Source organism: Battus philenor, unplaced genomic scaffold, assembly GCF_028537555.1.
Source record: "Battus philenor isolate CCGP_79_NKW_IND1 unplaced genomic scaffold, ilBatPhil1.0.hap1 SCAF_6, whole genome shotgun sequence".
NCBI classification, from domain to species: domain Eukaryota; kingdom Metazoa; phylum Arthropoda; class Insecta; order Lepidoptera; family Papilionidae; genus Battus; species Battus philenor.
The window spans coordinates 1,819,636-1,843,136 of record NW_027181726.1 but is presented as its reverse complement, the minus strand read 5'-3'; the positions used below and the strand labels follow the sequence as shown (position 1 = coordinate 1,843,136).

Sequence of the window (23,501 nt, the reverse complement as noted above, 5' to 3'; positions counted from 1 at the left end):
CCATAAATAATTCAAAAATGGAAGACCATATATTCCAACAACAAATTACCTAGTAATATTAGTCATAAATGCACTTATAATTTTACTTTATTTCAACTCATTATAGTTTTGATATTAAGTGTATATCAGTTTAAAGATTTTATTAAGCACCTTTTAAATAATTTTTTAGTTCAATTCTGTACACATAAAATGAAAAATAATTATGTATGATTATCAAATATCCTTAAAGTCCACATTCCCAAATTTCAACACTTGAAACATTGTAATATAAATATCAAATAAGAAAAATAATAATGTATAAAAGATAGAAAGTGTGAAACATTTTTCATTACCTTTTTATTTGAATTTTAATTGATCTTGATTATCTGTTGCAAATCAACATTTTGATAGGATTCATTGTTTTAGACCCTGACTAGTTTAAAATGTTAATTTTAAAAGGCACTAATTTCAATTTCACAGTCCATATAAAACTGTGATTTTTTTAAAGACTATTTTCTTTTTAGAATCTGTATACTTTATAAAGACGTTGTTTAATATTTCTCTCTATATACACAGCTAAATAACATTCCTTTTTATTTTTAATACAGAATATTATTTATTTGTTTAAGGCAGTTAGCCTTTTATATGGTTCATTACTTTTAACATGTGGTATAATACAAATGTTAATAAGTACCGGTCAAATGGACATTTATTTTTAAAAGTAAGAAAAGGGATAAGAAAAACGAACAAATTTCTTACCTTTTAACATTTTACATTCATAGAATTACTTATTAGTCAATTAAAAATCAATACTTTATCTATTGATATTTTGTAACAAATACGAAAACCAAATATTAAAGTAATAAAACAAAAATAAAAGTGAACTGTTTGACATAAAGTATTTTAAAACTTTTTGTTTTTTTTTTCTGTACTAACTTACACCAAGGTAATATGAAACATGGAACCACTTAAAATTTAAGTTTAAGTCACTATAACTCTATGAAAAGGCACAACTTAACTCATTGGTTACTCATATAGAGAGAATTTGCTTCCACAGGAATAAAACATAAATCTACTTCTAGCAGTTCTAGCTCAGTGAAGACTCATCCTCTTACTCTTTATTCCTGTATTTCAGCTGTTTGCATTATTTTTATTAAATTTACTTTTATTTCGTTTTTAGAAAATGAAAAGAAAGGTTGAAATTTATTTTTAAATCGAAATTCTAAAAATAATAATGAATGACCCGCACACCCTTTAAAATTAACCATAGGTACACAAAATTATCTTCAAAATTCTCCACAGGCGTTTAAAAATGAAAGAGAGATATCAAGTCTCTCAAACACTCTTATAATGGTTTTCATATTATTTAAAAAGCTTTAATGACGTGTATCCCTTCAATAACGGATAATTTTATTTTATAACTGCAACAAAATCAGTTAACTATTTATAAACTCTACTAAGTTTTATATGTTATTTATTTCTGAAAAAGAAACAATTAAATAAGTTTTTATAAATTTACATGTTTATATTATAAAAGATGTGTGACTAATATTCTAAGTAGAATTTGATATTTAAATAGTTTGTAACTAACTTTATGTGCATAAAAATTAAAACTTTCGTGAAACTGTTTACTGGAGAGAAAATAATTAATGTTATAATAATTGTCAGTATAACGTCAGATAGTTTCTTGATATGACGTTACACTTGATTTTACGCAAGATGTACCTTGTTACACGTACAAAAAACTCAAATTAATTTAAACTTGATTTCGTAAAGATAATTGAAGCTTTTTGTTTATTTCATTCTTGTTTTCGAAGTAGTTGCAATAAGTAAATGTCCTATCGCTTAATATTATTTTATTTGAAATAATCGAATGAAAGTGGATATTTGTAATCATTTTCTTTGTTACTGATAAAATTAACATTCATAGTTTTATTTTGTAAATAGAAACAAGTTTAGATACTCATCGAAGTTAAAAAATAAAATCTATTAAACATGATTGTAAATGAAAGTGAAAGTGTTAAGGATTCCCAGCTCAGGGAATTGTTTCCTGATTTACCATCAGGTCCATTAGATGTGTATAGAAAAAAAGCAACTTTCGATTGGCGCCGTATGAAACTTGTTTACGACAATTTAAACACTTTGAAATTAAAAGTAAGTATTTATTTGTTTTATGTTTTACTAAAGTATATAATTTACTTGTATTTTTTAAACGATTTCATTATGTTTTGTTAAATTAGCCAGTCATTGGTAAAAAAAATTAGAACAGTAATTTATTTTTCTTAATAATAAAATTTTGAATTTAGAACAATCCTTGAGAATAGCTGGAGATCAAATATTTGGACTTAAACAAATGTCATACATGGATTACTGTATCTCCTTGGAACTTCTACTTATGGTTCCAAAAATAAAAATAAAAAATGATTTTATTTAATATTTCTTTTTATTTAAAAATTCTTAGCATAAAAATTAATGGGCATATATTTGCCTAATTATTTTCCTCTTGGTTATCTCTTTCTCATTAATATTACCTGTAGAGTAAAAAGCTGCAAGAAGCAGCTTCAAGAACATAATCATTATTTTTTTTAATTGGTACTTATAATTTGTAAATAAAATTATAAATCTCTTTAGATATTGTAAGTGGATTTAATGACTTGCATGTTTTACCTTACAATGTATGAAAAAAGGAAAGTCATCACCATAAACCATTGAACATGATACATTTGAAGTATTCTATCAAAAATATTGTAAGAGTATTATTAGTAACAATATTATTAGTAACAAAAGACATGGTAGTAAAAATAATGCAATATTTTGATGTGTTTATCAAATGAAATATTGCCCCGTGATAAGTTAATGCTACTAGAATTGCTTGATTACAATTCTTATTTATATTTTAGCAATATTTACATTATTTACTTATATTAATGTACATAGAGATGTTATAAATAAAGACAAAATGTACACTTAATGCTATTAAGTATTATCTGCCAGATAAGTTCCGAGATTGTAAAATTAACATATATGTATATATTTGTATATTTATAAGATTAAATTAAACTCCAATAGACAAAATGATTTCTTAATTTTTTCATTGCATTAGCATTAGCATTTTTGATTTTTAATTACCTACATATATATGATTCCTACAACAATACAGTCAATGCACTATAATACAACTGGTTTTAATTGTCTATGATCAATCACAGGTAAAAGTTTAAAATGTTTACAATACTTGGCATTGTTAATTTAGAATGGATAAATAATACAGACAAGTTAAAAAAGACATTTATAGAATGATAGAAGTGCATTGCAAAGAAATGCCCTATGAATGCGTTTGAAAATAACTTTTAATTTACAGAGTAATATTTATAATCACTAGTAACCACTACCTTGTCATATATATGTTATTATCTGAGCATTACATATAATTTCCTAATTAGACCAAATCCCAGACCCAAGGTATAAAGAACATTCCGGAACAATTCCGGAATTGCTTTGACAGTTTTGTATTTAATAGATAATAATGTAATTGCATTAGTTCAAAATTCATTTTAAAAATTACCATTGACTGAAGAAGTTCTACTTTTTAGACCAGGTGAAAGATATTCCTTTTTCAAATGTATTGATTTCACTGATTCATTACAACCAAGTTACATTAAAAATCCTGCTTCTAGTTTCTAGTTTTTATATAGTACTATTTTATACTAGTAGGTAGTACACTGAGGTCAGTGGAGCAGGTGTAGTCCAGTGGTAGAGGACTGAGACTTGAGACCATAGATATAATCATAGATCGATTCACATATTGTGCATTAATTATATAGGATTGTCACTGCTCAAAAGTAAGTTTCCAGAGGATGGGCAGCAGTGTCCTCTGAATATCATAATATTTGCGATCACCAAGCCACATGCCAAGCATGTCGGTTATGGTATATCCTTGCATAGATTTTCTTAGGGAAGGCCTATGCCTTGCAGTGGGTGCCTATGTGCTGAAATGATGAATTATCTTCCGCGCACTTGTCAACTTGAGTTTTTTGAGAATACAACTATGTTACTTCTTACTAAAATATTAGTAATATAATAAGTTGGTATACCACACGACTTGTATAGTATCTAGGAAGTTAGAAATATGAACTTATATTAAATAACAGAAACTTTGTTTTGTTCATAGGAACCATATTTCAATCACCTTGCGTTAAATAATACTTTGGGAATCCCCGTATTTAAACTTAAGGAAGTTAATACAATAGATTTCTCATGCGTCTATTATATATCTTCATCTATAAACATGATGTAAAGATATGTGCATACAATGACTAAAGAGATGAACTCATGAATTTTTTTTTATTAGCGACTTATGTAAAGAAATTTTATATGTACGTTATAAACCATTAAAGATGGAATTTCTTTAGAAAAATGAATGATGTGATATAAACGACAGAGGTGAGGAACCTTTTTAATGAATAAACCCATTTAAATGAAAACTTTCTTTAGCAGGCTGCACATAAAGCAATATATATTAATAATTTACAAATTTCATTTATAATAAATACTAAATGAAAAAACGTATTTACATGAAATGGCACTTTTTTTTTGGATACAAGTCGAAATTGATATATTTTTTGGGAGCCCCGGCGTAGGCCGTTGCATACTGTTATTTTATCGGGTTGGGGGCCAGAATTTTTAAGCTATCCGATCGTACATCACTTAGCCTTTTCACTTAGCCATTTTTATAATTATATTATATCATAAATATATAGATGGGAAAAAGTCGATTAAAACAAATTGCATTTTACAAATACTTAGCGGGCCGCATGTTTGTTTATAGCCTGCCGACCGAGTATTGGTCTTCCCTGATTTACAACTAGCCGTCGCTTGATAAGATTCTTCTCTGGTTCAATAACCTCAAATATTCCCTACATTTACATAAACTGGTATATTTATATCTGATTCAGTCCTGGCTGACGTCGATTAGGTTAAATGTCACTAAAATGTGATCACATTTACGTAGTACCAATTTCAATCATACTACCTTAACACAACATATACACACATATAGTAATAAATAAAAGAAATAAAAATAAACTCGTAACGCCTTAATTTCGCCGCAAAAATTTTTTATAAACTCTTCATTGGACTAAATATACTCATATATAATAAATTTCGACAAGGAATTAAAAAATTAAAAACCTATTTCACATATATCTTATCATATATAGGATTTATGAATTTTTACATAATCGAAATGTGTTATATGTTGCCAATAAATACATTTTAATACCTTTTTGCATACATTTAATATATGTCTTTAATTACGGATGCATATAGATTATAAATTTTGATAAAAATCTGCGAGCATGACCTTGGCCACACCTACTATACGAGGTATGATTAAAAAATACAATAAAAAATATAGTTTACGTCATTTTTAAAAGAATCGTCTTCAAACTACTCTCCTTGGCTTATCCCACTTGTCCCAACGTTGATTCTATGATTAGAAGCACATCTGAAATGCTTATTTCTGAAGGCTTTTCAGCTGCCTTGTCGTAGCTCTTTCAGTGTCGGGAATTATGTTGAAACGGTTTGGTTCCAGCACGGTTTTTATTTTTAAGAGCAACCAGAAATAGCACGGTGCTAAATCCGGAGAATAAGGCGGGTGTGGTCATATTATTTCTTATCAAAAACTTGCAAACCAGTAGAGACATCTGGGTACGAATTTTATACTAACTATTTACAAATCAAAAAGACAAAAATACCTATACGACATGCCCACGCGTGGCGTCCACGATATTAACTTCGAGTTCAACTTTAACTTAATGCTAGCAACCATAACGTTCTAATATAAAACATTCAAGGTTTATCACGGTGTAATTACATATATCCATATATTCAATGTATGACTGTTAACATATATATATATATATATATATATATATATATATATCGTATAAACGCATGTAACCGGTACAAAGGTCATATAACCATATTGTTTAACGCTGTATTACCTTATGTCAACATTCCTCATATTCATGCGATGTATGTTAAACTGTTTATTAATGTTTTAATTTACATATAACAAGATATATACAATGTATTTCATATATCTACGTATTAGGGGGATCGGAAAGTAATGTCGTTTCTCTCGATATATATAACAGAAAAACCGATTGATTTTTACCGCTTTGTCATTGAAAATTTGTATACTAGATGGCAAATGGTTGTTGATAACGAAAGTAAATATATAGTTGATTGGAAATATAAACTTGTTAAAAATATATACGAGTGGATTTAACTTAAGAAAGCGACATTACTTTCCGGTCCCCCTAATATATAGGGCAAATCTATTTTAAAGATGTAGACAATCCTATTCACATAGTGATAACATATCTAGAGTTTATAATAATGGCCGACGATAAAAAAGAGATAAGATAGAGGTAAAAAATGAAGAAGGAGGAAATAGAAGAAATAAGGAACTCGGGCAGACCAGATCAGATCGCACAGTGAAATTTACAAGTTCTTATATATATATAGAATATATCATTACTACGCAATGACACAACTTCTACCCGTATCTGTCTGTATATATATATATATATATATATATATATATATATACCGGGAAATAATCATGAAATCATAGACCGCAGTTTTGATTTCTTTTATACAATCTTATATAATTCACACTTCGTGCATTAATTATATAATATTGCCCCTGCTCACAAACAAGCTTCCAGAAGATGGTCAACAGCGTCCTCTGCGTAACATAATACCACACTGCGATAGCCAACTCGCCTGCGAAGTGTGGTGATAATTATATATCCACCATAGATATCTTTGGGGTGGCCTGTGTCTTGCAGTATGCGTATATGGGCTAATGTCTCCAAATTATCGTTCATTAATCATTATCGACGTCCACTGTTCCACATAGATTTTCCTTGTTTTTATTTATAGGCGAAGCATTTGATCTCTGTCTCGCCTGATTGACGATTGAGGTCTACGATGCTATATGCTTCCCTAGACGAAAGACCACTAAGTTATAGTTGGAAACAATGACGACGGTATGTTGTTCCACTCCTTGGCTATTCGCACTATAAATATTAGCAGAATGCTTATTGCGGGTTAAAGGAATTTGAATCGTGTGCGGATGTCGTGAATCACAACTTTTGGTTGATGGAAGAAAGAAGATGGGATGGGATGTTATTTGATGTAATTCTGCTGCACGTTCTCCAAAATGCAGCCTACACGCTGAACACATTGGAAGCAGCCTTCATTCAGCGTCTTTAAGACAAACAAGTTAACGAGGTTTATCCGATGGGTAGACGTCGAACGATGGGTTTGTCAGTCCGTGGTGTACAAGAAAAACCTTGAAAATCTTAGTGTAATTAAATTTTAAATGATCATAAAGCTTGAGAATTAAACGCTCTATTTATTGTATTAAAAGCGATCATAATAAAACCGTCTAAGTTACATTTGAAGTGTTTAAAACCAATCATAGTGTAAGTTCGAATATAAAACAAGACAATGACTTTGAATTTCGAAACTCAAATTTATTCAATGTAATGCAACCCGCGTAACCTCTTTTGTTATTATTCTTAACTGTCTTATTACACTCATGTTATTTTTTTTTTTTTGAATTATAAATTTAAAAAAAAATCATACGTAATTTACAAACGAAGCGGAGATGGACTGGGTACATGAGGAGGTAAAAGGAGAAATGGGCAAGAATATTAGCAGAGTGGTATATACGGGAAATCAAAAGAAGAAACAGACAGAGTCATAGATGAGTTGGACATTAGCGGGTCCAAAATTAAACTAAAAACTAGAATAAGTCTATGTAGTAACACAAGCTGAAACAATTCAACGGTTGTTTCCGGATAGTTATGTTATTTTATTATTATCAAGTCTATTTTATTTATTTATTTATTAATATTTATTATTCTATAATGTCTTATTATACTCCTGCGCAAACACATGTATACACACACATATGTATACATATCAATGCTATAATTAAAATATAGTGTTTCTTCATTAATCTTAACTTAAAGTTTTACCTTACCAGACGAGTGTACTTTGTACATGATCATCGGTATTTTTATGATCCCCGTAAATAGGGGCCTATCGTTCCTCCTATCGTTTGGGAGCGGGATTATATTCAGCAATAATTTTTTCATTGTTACTATTCTATTTTCACATTATATTTATTTCAGATATAAGTGTGTATTATATTTATTTGTTTTGTTGTTATTTTGCTTACACGTTCTTTATATATAGTTCTTTTAGTTCTTTATATAATAGTCCATCTTATGACACTTCTGCAGTACTCTAAAAAGGTCACGCGACTCTCCTCTCCATCAAGATTGCCAAGATGACAGATCTTGCTCTGGAGGGTGACTCGTGGTCCCCATTCGAGAAACTGCACCGACGGACCTGCAGCTATGAGGACTTTAGTTCTGCGTATCTCTTCATTTCTAGTTCTTGCAGTTAAGCTCCAAGCATAGCACTCTGCATTGCTCAAATATATACGTGTTGTAAATTGTTTTCTTTATTGCAGAATGAAATTTGGAAGTTCATGCGTGAACATCCTCTCTTTAAACACTCGGAAGCGACCCTGAGCTTGGACGAGTATCGCCACCTCACCACCAAAAGAATGTACACGATCTACGGCCAGAACTTCATCCCCTTGGATACGGTAGGTCTTTGGATTTAATCTTTAAAGATAGAACTTTTTAGGGTGAGTGCATGTTTTAACATTTAAATATAAAATATCTTTATTCAAGTAGACCAGAGTTCCCCAAACTTTTTTGTGTCGTAGACCCCCTTGCCATGTTTTTCCGTGTAGGGTAGACCCCATACTTACCTGATATTGATTTCCTGTAAATTTCTAACTGCAGTGAAATTTAGTGTTAAAAACTTAAAGTAAAAACACATGTTAATTTTTACATTTATTAATAGAATTTAAATTAATACTACTCAAAATAAAATTTGTAACTGTTATGTAAAATATACGTAACATTAAATAAACATAAAATTTCCCAATGTTTTTTTCGCTGACGTAGACCCCTTGCAGGTTGTAATAGACCCCTAGTCGATATAGACCACTTTGGGAATCACTGAAGTAGAGACACGTTTATAGGATCGGTCAGAAAAACAATAGTTGGTCTTTTAAAATAAAATTTAACAATATTTGATATATAAATTATAATATTAACCCTGCAAAAGAAGTTAACAAACCAAGTTCCTTCGAAAAATAAGGTCGATGATGGCGTCATAAAAGGATACGAGATATAGCGTTTTTTGAAAATAAAAAATTAAACAATGAGCATAGAAATTACTGTCTTCCGGATTTTGTATTTTATTTTATTTTAATAGTTCCATAGATTTGTTGTTTTGTGATCCACCCATGACAGCATCTGAATTGACAGCTGTCAACGCAAGCTACAACCTCGTACACCGCGAGCTGTCAAATCCACGGTAAGGTTACCTATGTGCAGTTTAGGGTGCGAGCGGGCGCGCTATAGGAACGAGGGAGACAGACTACATCGTCGCGACGACTTGTAGTCAAGTGCAGAACCCGGCTATAAATATTGCACATCGACCTTTGGAAAGAGACGATCGGCACTACCTATGGAACCTTTTGTCAGTCGCACGACTGACTATCTCTGTCCCACACTACCTATGTATATTGTGCGACAGAGATAACACTCTACGAAGCCGAAATTAGCCGATTGTCTCTTTCCAAAGGTCATGTGCAATATTTATCGCCAGGTACTGTATTTCAAATAAACATGACTAGTTTCTAACTCATAATCTCTCTGTGAGTTCTGTTTACCAACAGAGAAAACATTGCCGGGCTACCACTTGACAGTTGTGTCAATTTTTTTTTCAGTTGGGAGTCGAACCGCGTTTATTTCAGGCCGAAGCCGAAGCGTTGTTCATGTTTGACAGTTCACTAGCTGTCAAAATATCATTGACCTTTCGAATGTTCGCGAACACGATACAAGGCAGCGGACGACCGCACCATTACCATTACATCGGCGATGCGGGGCAGGGGAAGATTGGGGGGTGTTTCGCCTTCACTGAAGCGGCTCACGGCTCCAACGCCAAGGGTATGAGGACCACCGCCACTTACTGTCCGGAGAAGAAACAGTTCATATTGAACACCCCTGATTTTGAAGCGGCCAAATTCTGGGTTGGAGCCTTAGGTAAGATGTTTAAATAATACAATACACACACAAAAGCGCGCGCGTGTGTGTCTGTTCAAAGTACAAATGGTTAAATTAAAACGAAAATTTTAAATTTATAATTGAAACGATTACTTGGCATTGTTACCCGATGGTCAGCTGGAACTTTTTTTATGTTTAACACGTATTAAATGACTTCGCATACCATTCATTGCGGGGAGAAAGACATTAAATGTTAGATTTACTTCGACTAAAACCCTCGCGATGTTTTTTATATCATCGCTGAAATTTAGAACCTTGAAACGCTTTCATACAAACACGCTTTCGTATTTTGAAAGAAAACTCTTTACTACTCTTAAGGAATGGGGGGCCGAACCCTGGCATACAGTTCTTATCAGCGGACTCCTCTTATTCTGTCCTCTAGAGATCAAGAGAGCTAATTTTTAGAAGTATACCTCTTCACAAGAATAGCCCAGCTTCCTGAGGCGGACCTCGTCATTGCCTGCCCATCGTAATTCAGCCGTGTTTCATTCACTATCTTCATTATGTCAGCCGATAGATGCCCACAAAGTATATGTCCCCAAAGATCGCTACGATGACTGGTCTACCGCTGCCCCCATCAAGCGACTTCCCTCAACCTTGACTACGTCGGTCCAACCTATATATACATATAGTAACAGAAGTCTATTTGAAAGTTTTCACTTCAACCGTTTCACTGCTTAGACGTTTTGTCTTGTCAAATAAAACACTCTCATTTAGACAAATATTATATTATATATATAATAATAATTCATTTCGTACGATTTTCATTTCCGTTGATTTCAAGAATGATTGAAAGAAGAAAATTAAAATATGTTATGGTTGTGTAGCATCAGGAGGCGCATATCTTGGAACAACAGAGACTCATTGAAACTTGAAGCGCAAAAGCGCTGCGTCGCGGTTTTCAAGATGAAATATTGAAGCGCTAAAGCGCTGCGTCATGATTTTTAAGATAAAATGGCGCAGCGCTTTTTTTAAACGGTTATACAAGCTGTACAGTACCTGGCGATAATTATTGCACATCGATTTTAGAAAGAGACAATCGGCTAATTTCGGCTTCGTAGAGTATTATCTCTGTCCCACACTAAATATTTGACGTTTTGTCAGTCGTGCGACAGAGATAATACTCTACGAAACCGAAACTATCCGATTGTCTCTTTCCAAAGGTCGATGTGCAATACTTATCGCCGGGTATTGTACACTGTGGAGTCAAGACAAGTTTATTACATAGATAATATTAGTTATAAGATGTAATAAAAAGTAAAGAAAAATATATTTATAAAGAGATATAAGGTATTGTTCAAAAACATTACTGAAGTCCGGCAGGGTTGGTAATATATAATTGACTTTACAGGGAAATGCGCAACACACGCACTTGTATATGCGATGCTTATATCGAAGGGAAAAAATCACGGTCTTCATACCTTTGTGGTCCCGATCAGAGACCCTGAGACGCTACAGCCCTACTCCGGTGTCACTGTTGGCGATATTGGAGAGAAGATCGGTCTTAATGGAATTGATAATGGGTAAGTCTCTAAGGAGGATAGGTACCAACTTCCTCTGCATACTTTAATACCACGCGATCGCCAACCCGCCTATCAAGCGTGGCGATTATGGTATATCCCGTAGATATCTTTGGAGGATGTCCATATCTTGCAGTCTGAACTGGGCTGAAACGACCAAGTTTCCAAAATCACCTATCAAAAACCACCATCATGGATGCACAGACCGCGGCCCGCCGGTCGAATACTGGTGGCCCGCCGACAACAAAAATAATACTCTCGTACATTCGAAAAATATTGAATTCTATTCCAGAATAAAACCAAAAAAAAATAATTACCTATACTTCTGGCGGCCGGCCCGCCATCAGTTCATGATTTTCCCGAGTGGCCCCTAGTCTTAATAAGTCTGTGCAACCATGACCTACACAGATCGAAAAATTTCTCGTCTGAAATGGCAGTTGGCGGTGCGCAACTCTCGTGCTACCGATGGCTGTTGGGATAGAAAGGTTCTTAAGTGGAAACCACCAGCCTGTAGAAGCGGGTAGGTGCTCCACTCGGTGAAGAGTTGACATATAAGGTAGCAGGGAGTCGCTGGATACAGGCAGCGCAGGTCCAGTGATGGTGGTGATCTTTGAAGGAACCCTATACCTTGCAGGGAGCGTCAATTAACACGATAACAACGCACATCAAAAACTAAAACCTAACTCAATTTTATTTCTAATGAGAACAATATATATCGAGATGCTATAGTATGTTTTTATGTTCCCAATTTTTGATGGTATCTCATACTTCCGCTGTCTATTCACACAGGAGCTGTTCCTCCTCCCTTACCCTGACAAGGATACAAAGGGACTATCTTTACAAAAAAATCCTTTTATTATTTTCGTTATTTAATGGAATGAGGCGTTATTTTTCGGAAGTCCATCCTAAGTAAGAAAAGGACCAACATTTAGTCACTTCCGCACAAGCAGTCGTAGTCCTACAACAAAGTGCACCGCCCGTTAGCCCGCTGATAAATGAGCTCACATTGTTTTTGGCACTAATCGGTGTAACATAGCTCCTGAAAATGCCCCGTGGAGGGGTAAAACACGTGTTGAGTGATTTAACGGTGGTAGTTGTGTAATTCGCATTGTTTGCCGCATGCGCATTTATCAGCGGGCTGGCGAACGGTGCACTTTGTTGCACGACTACGACTGCATGTGCGGAAGTGGCTAAATATTGGTCTTTTCCTTAATTATTTTCGTTGTCATATTTCTTGTCTTCACAATGTCATTTACACGTTTAATCTTTTATTCTTCCCAAATTCTTTAATTTTTCTCATTTATTCCGAAAATTTTTATTCATCTACTAATTTTCGTCGGCTTCTAACAAGAATACTTCAGGTTTACATTTCTTTCTGTTTCGCTTTAATTTTATTTCTTTATTTGTTTTATTCTTACATTTAAAATTAAATTTTGCTACTTCATTTCCCTTTAATGGTCACACCTATGACCCTTGTACAGTATTCTAGAAAGGTCCCGCGACCCTCCTCGTTGTCCATAAGTAATGCGACGTTCCTGTCTTTGGCCCATTTCTGCAATCGAAACTGGCAATCAGTTTTTAACACGTCACGCTATAGCTTGATATGCTACTATATGTGTATTTATTTCAGATTTGCTATGTTCAACAATTACCATTTGCCGAAGGAAGCGGCTCTGGACAAGCTTGGTGGTGTGGACGACAACGGTGACTACCGAACGCCGTTCAGGGATCCGAACAAGAGATTTGGAGCATCTCTTGGAATTCTATCTGGTACTCTGTTTTTATACATCAGATTTTTAGATTCCTCTATGTGGGTAAATTACCTGCGGAACCTTAATTGATGGCTAAACCAACCTTTTTTAAGGAGGGCGTATTATGATCACTACAATATCCACTAACTACCTTCAGAAGGCTATAGTGATTGCAATCCGCTACTCCGCGGTAAGAAAACAGTTCGGACCAGAGAACTCTTCCGAGGAACTGCCGGTTCTGGAGTATCAACAACAAGTAAGCTTCATATCTCTTTCTAACAGACATTCATATATCGTGTCTCCTATAGTACATCATTATGCACGCTAACGGTTGTTGAATGACCCACAAAGTGACGTATGCACGGAATTTTTCGAATAAATAATTATAGTCCAGCTGATTGGTAAGTTGAAGTAGCATACATATTTCGTATAGCAGATAATGGCAGAAGCCTTTAGTTATTAGATTTAAGACCAATGAAAGGTATCAGTGTAAGACGTCCATACAAGGTTGGCAAGACGACCTTTAAAAGTTTAAGTCCTTACAACTCCTTAGTATTTGTTCGTTAAATATGTTTCCGGAAACACTACACAACTTTTAACTTATCGCGTATTTTTATAACGAGTTATTTTGAGTTTAAAATTCGTTTTTTTTTGTCCAATTCCAGATTTCCCTTTTTTTACTGCTTTCCTCTGTGATTTCCCTTTTTAGACACTGATATCAAATGTCGGCAACTTTGTTTTTGAATTCAATAAAACAAAAAAATATCTTGAAAAAAAAAAGTCTTTCAGTGTTGCGATATAAAAAATCTGATATATAAAATGATCCTTCTTAAAAAGTACTATTTTAATAGAAATATAGGAGATATCATTATTAGATCAGCTGATAGATCCCATCTAAATGATTGAGTCTATAGCAGTATGATAGGCAGCAGTAGTAGTTCAGGGACAGAGGAGGTTCGATTTCCGGGACTTCAAATCATTTATTTCGTGAAACACATATCAAATATGGTTATAACAAAAGAGAATAAATAGGCCAAATATATTCCGCTTGTTGGTGTTACAATTTTATGTAGGTATAATGTAGGCACAAAAGTGTAATAAAATTTAAAATATCAAAATCGATTTAATTAAATTTGTTAGTTTTAATGATACACAACCTAAAATAATAATTCATTAATTATAAATTCGTCAACAGTATAATATGCTTTACCGACATAGTGTTACCAAAACCTTATAATTTACACTTAGTGTATTAATTATATAGGATTGCCACTGCTCATATAGAAGTTTCTAGAAGATGAAGAGCCTGGCGTGGCGATAATGGTACAACCTCTTATAGATATCTTTTAGGGTAGGCGATTGAGGCTTTGGGATACAGGTTCTACTATTGAAAATATAATAATTCTGTACCAATTCTGCCAGAGTAATTAATAATTAAATAAACGTTTATTACAGCAAATCCGACTTCTACCGTATCTAGCAGCGACGTATGCTTTGCGAATTTTCTCCAACTGGTTCAGTATGATCCACATCAACATTGCATTAGAAAGCATAATGGGTACGTAATAAGACTTATTTTTATCTTTTATAGAAGAAGCGATTGACATCTTTCTCATCTGATGTTAACACTTTAGTCGAGTGACGAGTAAACTCGTCATAGACTTTTATAGTAAAACGCGTGTGACGAGTTTACTCGTCTTGTTGCGCGATGTGGTAAGGCGCGTAAATTTGTAAATAAAGGTGCGGTAAAGGTATTGCATTATTTATTACTACTATGATGACTGATAGTAGAACACGTGTCGTATGTAAATATATATCTGTATATACTATATTTTATATGTCTATAGAACTATGAAGGATATACATTCATATGTTCATATGTCTCTTTAAAATCGCCACGATGTCTAGTCATACGCTGTCTGCCTCCAGCGACTTTAGGTGCCCTTAACTATATCATAGTCCACCTAGTGGACCGCCTACCCATGCGTGGTCTACCGGCCCGTGGTCGCCACTCGAAATCCAGTGACACTGAGTTACGTTGGTGACATTGGTTCTCCTACAGATCAGCTCGCTTGCCTAAATATTATATAGTAGGGTGGTGAGTGACACTGTTAATAGAAACAATACAGTATAGATAAGTAGGTACCTAATAAACTGCACATAAAATAACTAGTCAATTAATAATAGGAAAAATAGAATAAGAAAAGTGTAGTAATGTATTAAGAAAGCACAACCCAAAGAAAACTGTGATAAAAAAATAGAATATGTAAATAATAAAATAGAATAATAATAATAAAAAATGTACCGTAATAAGATGATGGAAGGAAGGCGATGAAAGCAAGAAGGAATGAAAGAACAAAATGAAAGATATTGTGATGGAAATAAGGTAAGAACAAAAGAAATTGAGAAATATGACAGTGAGTGAAGAATAAAGATGAAAAATCTGAATAACTAATTTGTAAACAAAGGCCCTGATCTAAACTAATTAGGGGTACGAGAGGCCTCCAATAGCGGGGGCCATATAATAAATAAAAAAAAAATTATATAGTGCCAGAAGCGTCTGCATATAACGCGTTAAGCAATGCAAGTTATTCGATGCTTCGTGCTTGCCTAGAAGAAACCTTTTCACTCTTGTCGACTCCTAAGTTATATCTGGAAACAATGACCTCGGTAGGTTGTTCCACTTCTTGGCTGTTCACACTATAAATGTATTAGCAAAACTCTTAGTGCGAGTGGAAGGAATTTCAAACTCCTTACGTCTTGAGACAATTTGTTACTTTTTATGTGTATCATCTAAAAATATTATTGAACTACCATTAAAAAATTAAATACGCGTATTAAAAATAAACTGAAGAAAAAAGCTTATTATTCAATAAACGAATATATAAATGACAAGAATCCTTGGCTGTGATATCGCTTGATTATTTTGATTTCATATAGTCTATATCTGATAATGTATATGTCTAAATCTTTATTGTTAAACTTTATTTAAACGTGTGTTGTTGTGGAGTTTCTTCCTGCTTCTTCTCAACAATAACACCTTACGAAGCAGAGTAGAGTTAAAAATAAAATAGATAAAAAAAATTATCTTATCTTTATTTTTTATCAATATAATTAAAATCAAAAACACAATATCCAAGAAAATGAACGTGAAATAGTAAAACAGAATAACACACACATAAAGTCACTCATACAATTATGTTATTATAAAAGGCTGTATTCCTCAGGACAGAGTAATAGTGCAGCTGGAATGGGAATAGAGGTGCATGCGTTGTCCTGCGCTGCAAAGCCAGTATGCGGTTGGTTGGCACGCGACGGCATCCAAAACTGCAGAGAGGCTTGCGGTGGTCACGGCTACCTTAAAGGTACATGGTAATATCATCATCATTGGTAAACAGAGCCTTCCTTTATAGATGCCTGTTGAAAGCAATATCCTTTCTGTTCCGACTACTTCAAGGTCTGTTAACATTGAAAAGACGACATGTGACCTGCCCGCAACCACTTTTGAGATTAATAATCAACACTATGCTTGTATATAGCAGTTAATTGTTTGTATGTAGCAGGGGTTGCCAAGCTCTTTGACAGTTCGAGCCATTTTTCGAAATTTGTAATATTTTGCATTTAAAACACGCAAAAGAATGTTTTATTTTTTTAACAAAAATCACATTTACTGAAATTATTTAAACAAAAATACAATAAATGTCAATGCCAATGTCCGTCTGTTCTGCGCGTTATGGCTTAGTCACTGCCACTAACTTACGAGGCATATAGAATTACCTCTCATGTCACTTTGTGGTCAGATTCCATGTCTTCAGTTTCAGATGAGGAGTTTTCATGTTCTCTCTAACTCTCTCCTTGTAGCTTAGTATGTAACATAGGTGTAACTTCACCGCTTTAAGTTTAGTGGTGCCTGTACATCATCACATCAGTCGATAGAGCTTACAACTCATAGGCCTACTCCAAAGATCACACCTATGTCTGGTCATGTGCTGCCATAGTTCAGCGAATTCTTACGGCTATGTCGTCGGTCCACATATGAGAAATCAAGGTCTTAAATCCTATACTAGATGCGCAGTGCCCTGGAAACATCGACTAAACTGAAAGTAGATATGGAAAGCATCGCTTTAATGGTAAGCGACGACAACCTTCGTCATTCCTATCGTTTGCTCGCAGGGTGGTAAGTAATGCAATGTAAAAGGAACAAAACCAAATAGAAAAACTGGAACCAAAAATTATATAAATGCACACTATAACTATCAAATAATAATAGAATATATGACAAGTCTAGCAATGTATTAAAAAGTTGTGATATCAAAAAATAAAGATAATAGTTTGAAAATAAAAATGTACCTAGCCACCTAAGAGTAAAAAGATGAGGAAAGGAAGGCGATGAAAGTAAGAAGGAATGAAAGAACAAAAATTGCAAGATTGTGAAGGATAAAAGGAAAGAATAAAAGAAATTGAGAAGTGTGAAATTGAGTGTCGAATAAAAATAAAAGTCTGAAAAAATTATGTGTAAATAAAGTCCCTGTCCCAAACTAGATAGGGGGTACGAGAGCCTCCCAATAGCGGGGGCCATAAAAAAAATCCTATACCACTACTATATTACCATTATAATAAATAAAATGTGCTATTAAATAGGTTCATAAGTAAAACTATTTTTTTAATCCCACAGCATCAGCTATAGGCGATCTGCGTAATGATAACGACGCAAACTGCACGTACGAGGGCGAGAACAGCCTCCTGCTGCAGCAGACCAGCAACTGGCTACTCAAGGTGTGGCCGCGACGACACAAGCTCACCGTCGAGGACACGCCGCTTGGTTCCTTGCACTTCCTGAATGGAGCAGACGAGTTATTGACTGACACCTGCAGGTGGAACAGAATTGAGGACATGATGGAACCTTCCAGTAAGTTTTACAAAATCCGAAGATTGATCCGAAAAAAACCTTGTTCTAGTTTGTAGTAAGGTTTTTCTCGAAAAAGAAAAAGCTTTAAGTTGAAGTATATTAAATAAGGTTTTCCGGGTATTATACTAATAAAGATCAGAACGAACAAAGAATAACCAAGTTCAGCGATGTGGCTCGAAGAAATGCTCGTCTGAACTGGCAATGGGTAGAGCACATCGATTATGCAACCTACGGCAGTTTGGGTAGAAAGGTTCTCGAATGATGACCACTAGTGGGAAACGCGGCGTGGGTAGGCCTTACACTAGGATTGATGACAAAGCCAAAGTCGCTAAATTCTATTTTGTATTGAAATTTTGTTGAAGTATTCTTAGAGTGATTGACTTCCGAGGCTATACCGCCGACGCGTATACTAAAATAGACTTTATTCCTATTAATATTAAGGTATAGAATAAGAATGAACTTTGTATTTAAAAATATAAAAATAATTCTTCCACAGACTTGATAATCATCTACAAGTGGCTCACAGCTTACACTCTGAAGACAACGTATGAGAAAGTAGAAAAATTAAAGAACGAAGGCAGAGACAATTTCCAAGCGAAGAACGAGTCCCAATCATACAACGCAGTCACACTTTCTATTGTCTATGGCGAGGTATGTTAATTAAAAAAAAAAAAAAAAAACAATTGCCTATTCAAGTAAGGTGCAATTGTCATTTATAACTCCAGGGAATTAGAAAGACAGTATTTTTTTGTAGATTGACAGTACTGTCTATAACAGGGGTGGCCAAACTGCGGTTCGCGAGTCACATGCGGCTCTTTGAACGAATATTTTTGGCTCCGATTTATTGTAGAATTATTAAAATTTATATTACCTATGTAAGCTGCTGGAAAATCTAAACAAATTATCGATGTGAATAATAATTATTATTATTCCACCATAAAATTAACGAAATCCGTATTATATTTTGTTACGAAATTGGAATTTTCTACTTTAAAGACATGTATATAATTATATTAATGTACTTATCTCTTTCAGAATTTCATATTGAATCATTTCTACAACACTGCCATTAAGTTCGAAGATATACAGTGCAGGAATGTGCTATTGCAATTGGTTGCATTGTATGGAGGATTCCTACTGGAAAAACATATTGCAACGCTGTATATTGTAAGTTTTCATTATCTCTTTCTATACTACATAAACCATTCTTTTTCCTGTTAAAATTAATACTTTCTAAGCACATATTATATATATATATATATGTATATATATATGTATGTATATGTATAAAAACAAAGTATTTTCAGCATTACACACTCAATATTAATGAAATTGTGGTGTGTGATCGTCATGACAAAGGAAGCAGACAGACGTCAAGCTATCTGTTCTTAAGTATCTAGTGTGCGTCTGGTCAGACGAGCGGAGATGGACATTTCCTTGCAAACTTTAGTTTCAATTTCATTTACTTTTACATTAATTTATATTGAATAATTTTGACGTACCAAAAAATTCATATAATTTTTAAAAAATAACCATAATTTTGATTGTTATTTTGATCTTTAATTTTTTCATTTTTAACTTTGCTATGTTTTCGAAACTTCCTTTGAAAGGAGTCACAAAAACTAATGTATAAATGTACCTGTACCCTCTGGAAACTTGTATGTGAGCAGCGGCACTCCTATATAATTAATTTACTAAGTGTGTATTACATAAGGTTGTATCTCGGGAATAGAATACGCGACCTATGATCGCAAGTTTCATTCTCAATATTTTTTTTATGGCCCCCGCTATTGGGGGCCTCTCGTACCCCTATCTTAGGTGGGACAGGGTCTTTATTGGCAATTTAATTTTTTTCACATAATTTTTTATTTTCATTTTCTACTTTTATTCTTCACATAATCTTTCATTCTATTCTTTTATGCCACAATTCTGCTTTCTTTCACTTTTGCTCTGTGTCCTTTCATTCCTCCCTCATTACTTGTAACATTTTATCTTTTTCTTTCATTTACATTTTTATCACACTTTATATCACATTTGAGTTACATTATATCACCTTTTTTCTTATTGTCTATCTAAATTTTTATTTTTTTGTATAACTTTTTAATTATTTTCTTGCAGCATGAGAGGAATTCTTCCCTAGTTTCCTTTCCGCCTATCAGGGAGGCTATTGTCTCCTCCCTGATTTTAACGCCAGATCATTCATCATTCTCAATATTATATGTGTGTGTTTATGTATATATAATATAGTAAAGAATATTCCACTGTATTACTTACTTGCGCAGGGTGGATACTTCAAGGGAGAGCAGGGCCTGATGATCCGGGAGGCTGTATTAAGGCTGTGTTCGGTCCTGGCTCCGCAGGCCCCTAGCTTGGTGGACACCCTAGCGCCGCCTGACTGGTGCCTTAATTCCGTGCTCGGGAATGCCGATGGCGAGGTAACTTTGGTTCAATTTTAACTGATTAGTTTAGATAAACGATAATTACACATATAAAACAATTAAACGTTAAAACTAAATATATAAACCTTCACTTAAAACAGAATAAGATAGAAATAAACTTTTATTATATGTAATTATATTTTATCAGGTACAATTGATAATAGATATCTCTTAAAGTATCGTCTAGGTTGTTTAACATACAACATAGTACCCGGCAATAAATATTGCATATTGACCTTTGGAACAACGACATTGGTCAATCGGAAAATTTCGGCTTCGTAGAGCGTTATCTCTGTCGCACGAAACACAAAGACTGACAAAACATCATATATAGTGTGGGACAGAGATAGTGCTCTACTAAGCCGAAATTAGCCGAAGAATTAAGAAAACGTTCAAATTTTAATGCAAAAAAAAAACACAAGTTAATGAAGGAAAAAATAATTTTAGAATAAAAAAATTGCAATTTTTTTTCGGTACAAACGTATATATAATACATATTAGCTTTCTTATAGTGCATTATTAAGTTTTGATAGCTGGTTACTATTATTTATTGTTTCGATTTAGCATGTACACCATTATAATATAATTATATATATAACAATATATTGATGAGAGTCGATAAAAATAAATTCAATTTTAATAAATACATTTAAAAACTTTTAAGTTAAACGGTTTTTTGATACCCATATTGTGGTGGTTGTGAAAAAAGTCCGTCATATTGTAACGGCGTCCATCTTGAATTTTAAATTTTGACATAATCATCGTGTTTTACTAGTGTAGCCCTTTCATTTGATACCCATATTGAGGGGGTTAAGGAAAAATATGTTATCCGCCATTTTGTATCGGCGGCCATCTTAGATTTATAATGTTATTGATTTTATTATATTGTATTGTCATCTAAATTAAATGTGTGTACCAAATTTCAGATCAATCTGACAACGGGAAGGTGCTTAAATTTCTAATTTTGATCCAAATAAATTCCGTACGGGTCGAACTAAATAAAACCGTTTAAAAATGGCCGGTGGGTCGCATTAAAAATGTTTAACGGGCCGCGTGTTTGTCATCCCTGTTGTATACTTACGATAACCTATCTTGCGCTGCCAGCATCTACTTCCCCACTACTATGTCTTTGTCCACCTAGTAGGCTACCTACCCACCTCACGTCTACGTACTATACTTTATTCCAGCGTTCCCCAAACTTTTTTGTGTCGTAGACCCCTTGCCATGTTTTTCCGTGTTGGGTAGACCCCCTACTTACCTGATATTGATTTCCTGTAAATTTCTAACTGTGGTAAAGTTTAGTGTATGTTCAAAATGTATTGCGACCACAAAGCGAATACCAATATCCTACAATTTACACAATTTTATTAACATGTATAATAATGTAATGTAATATAATGTAAATGTTTTGATATTATAAGATAGTATGATGTAAGTAAATAGGTACTATCAGTGTATGTGTTGAGATCCACTATCGTGGACCCCCATTTTCATTTTATGGACCCCCAAATTATTTCGCTGACGTAGACCCATTGCAGGTTGTCATAGACCCCTAGGGGTCGATATAGACCACTTTGGGAATCACTGCTTTATACTAATATTTCTAATTTCAACACTAATGAATTGTATGCTTGTTTGTTTGTTACAGGTATATAAACACATTCAGAACAACGTGCTAACTTACCCAGGTGCATTGACACGACCCGAGTGGTGGAGGGACGTTGTCTATTGGGATACTTACGCAAAATCTAAGCTCTAATGTTCATGACATCAGCTAGAGATCATAAAAATGTTAGTTATATTAATTATACAGGGTGATTGGTTTGTAGTTACAGCACATAGACGCCCATTGCTAGGTATAGGCCTCAGCAAAGATATATATATATATATATATATATATATATATATATATATATATGTATATATATAGGGAGATGTATCATTATCATTACGTTTGAGATGGTTTCTGCTAAGGTCGGTGCTGTTTTCGAAATTTCCTTTAGAAGGAAACTCAAATAATCTCTCTTTCTCTCTCTGTATATGTATATACATATATGTATGTATATGTTAGGGGAACAGGAAAGTAATGACGGTTTCATAAGTTAAATTCACACGACTACATTTTTGACTAGTTTTTAATTCTGATCAACAATAATCTACTGATCAACAATAATAAAATAAAAAATAATCACCTTCGATATCAACATAACTTGCCATCTAGTTTACAAATCATTCGATTTTTTCTGTAAAATATATCGACAGAAAAGACATTTCTTTCCGGACCCTCGAATATATATATTATATAATATATATATATATATACTATTATCACAACGCTTCAGGTTGGTTGACGATCGCCATATGTTATTATAGCAGGTAGAGGGCGCAGCTGGGCATCCTCTGTAAACTTATTTGGTGAACAGTGGCAATTCTATATAGTTAAAGCACAAAGTGTAAATTATATAAGATTTTTTATGGGAATCGAACCCGCGACTTACGATTGCAATATTGTCCAGTGGTAATACGTCTAAAAACTCTCAGACGAGCAATACATCGAGCTACCTTGGTTGTTCTGCGAGAATCCGATCATAACCCTCTTCCATTGCCTTTTGGGTGACCTCGTGTTTCCTCGTGAGCTCCATTGTGAGCTACTACTTCTCGTATCTATATATCATCAT

The 23,501-nt window shown here is 33.7% G+C and overlaps 1 protein-coding gene across 1 annotated transcript; it reads left to right on the top strand.

Annotated features, from left to right (window-relative positions):
* Positions 1–1,817: 1,817 nt before the first annotated feature.
* On the top strand, positions 1,818–22,688 carry LOC137930183 (peroxisomal acyl-coenzyme A oxidase 3-like). The gene is made up of 13 exons (XM_068773345.1): positions 1,818–2,133; positions 8,534–8,671; positions 9,869–10,184; positions 11,557–11,728; positions 13,356–13,495; positions 13,590–13,732; positions 14,932–15,034; positions 16,704–16,841; positions 18,152–18,385; positions 18,882–19,036; positions 19,421–19,552; positions 20,668–20,820; positions 22,472–22,688. The coding sequence occupies exons 1-13, from the start codon at positions 1,975–1,977 to the stop codon at positions 22,580–22,582; spliced, it is 2,094 nt and encodes a 697-aa protein (XP_068629446.1). The 5' UTR covers positions 1,818–1,974; the 3' UTR covers positions 22,583–22,688.
* The last annotated feature ends 813 nt before the right edge of the window (positions 22,689–23,501 follow it).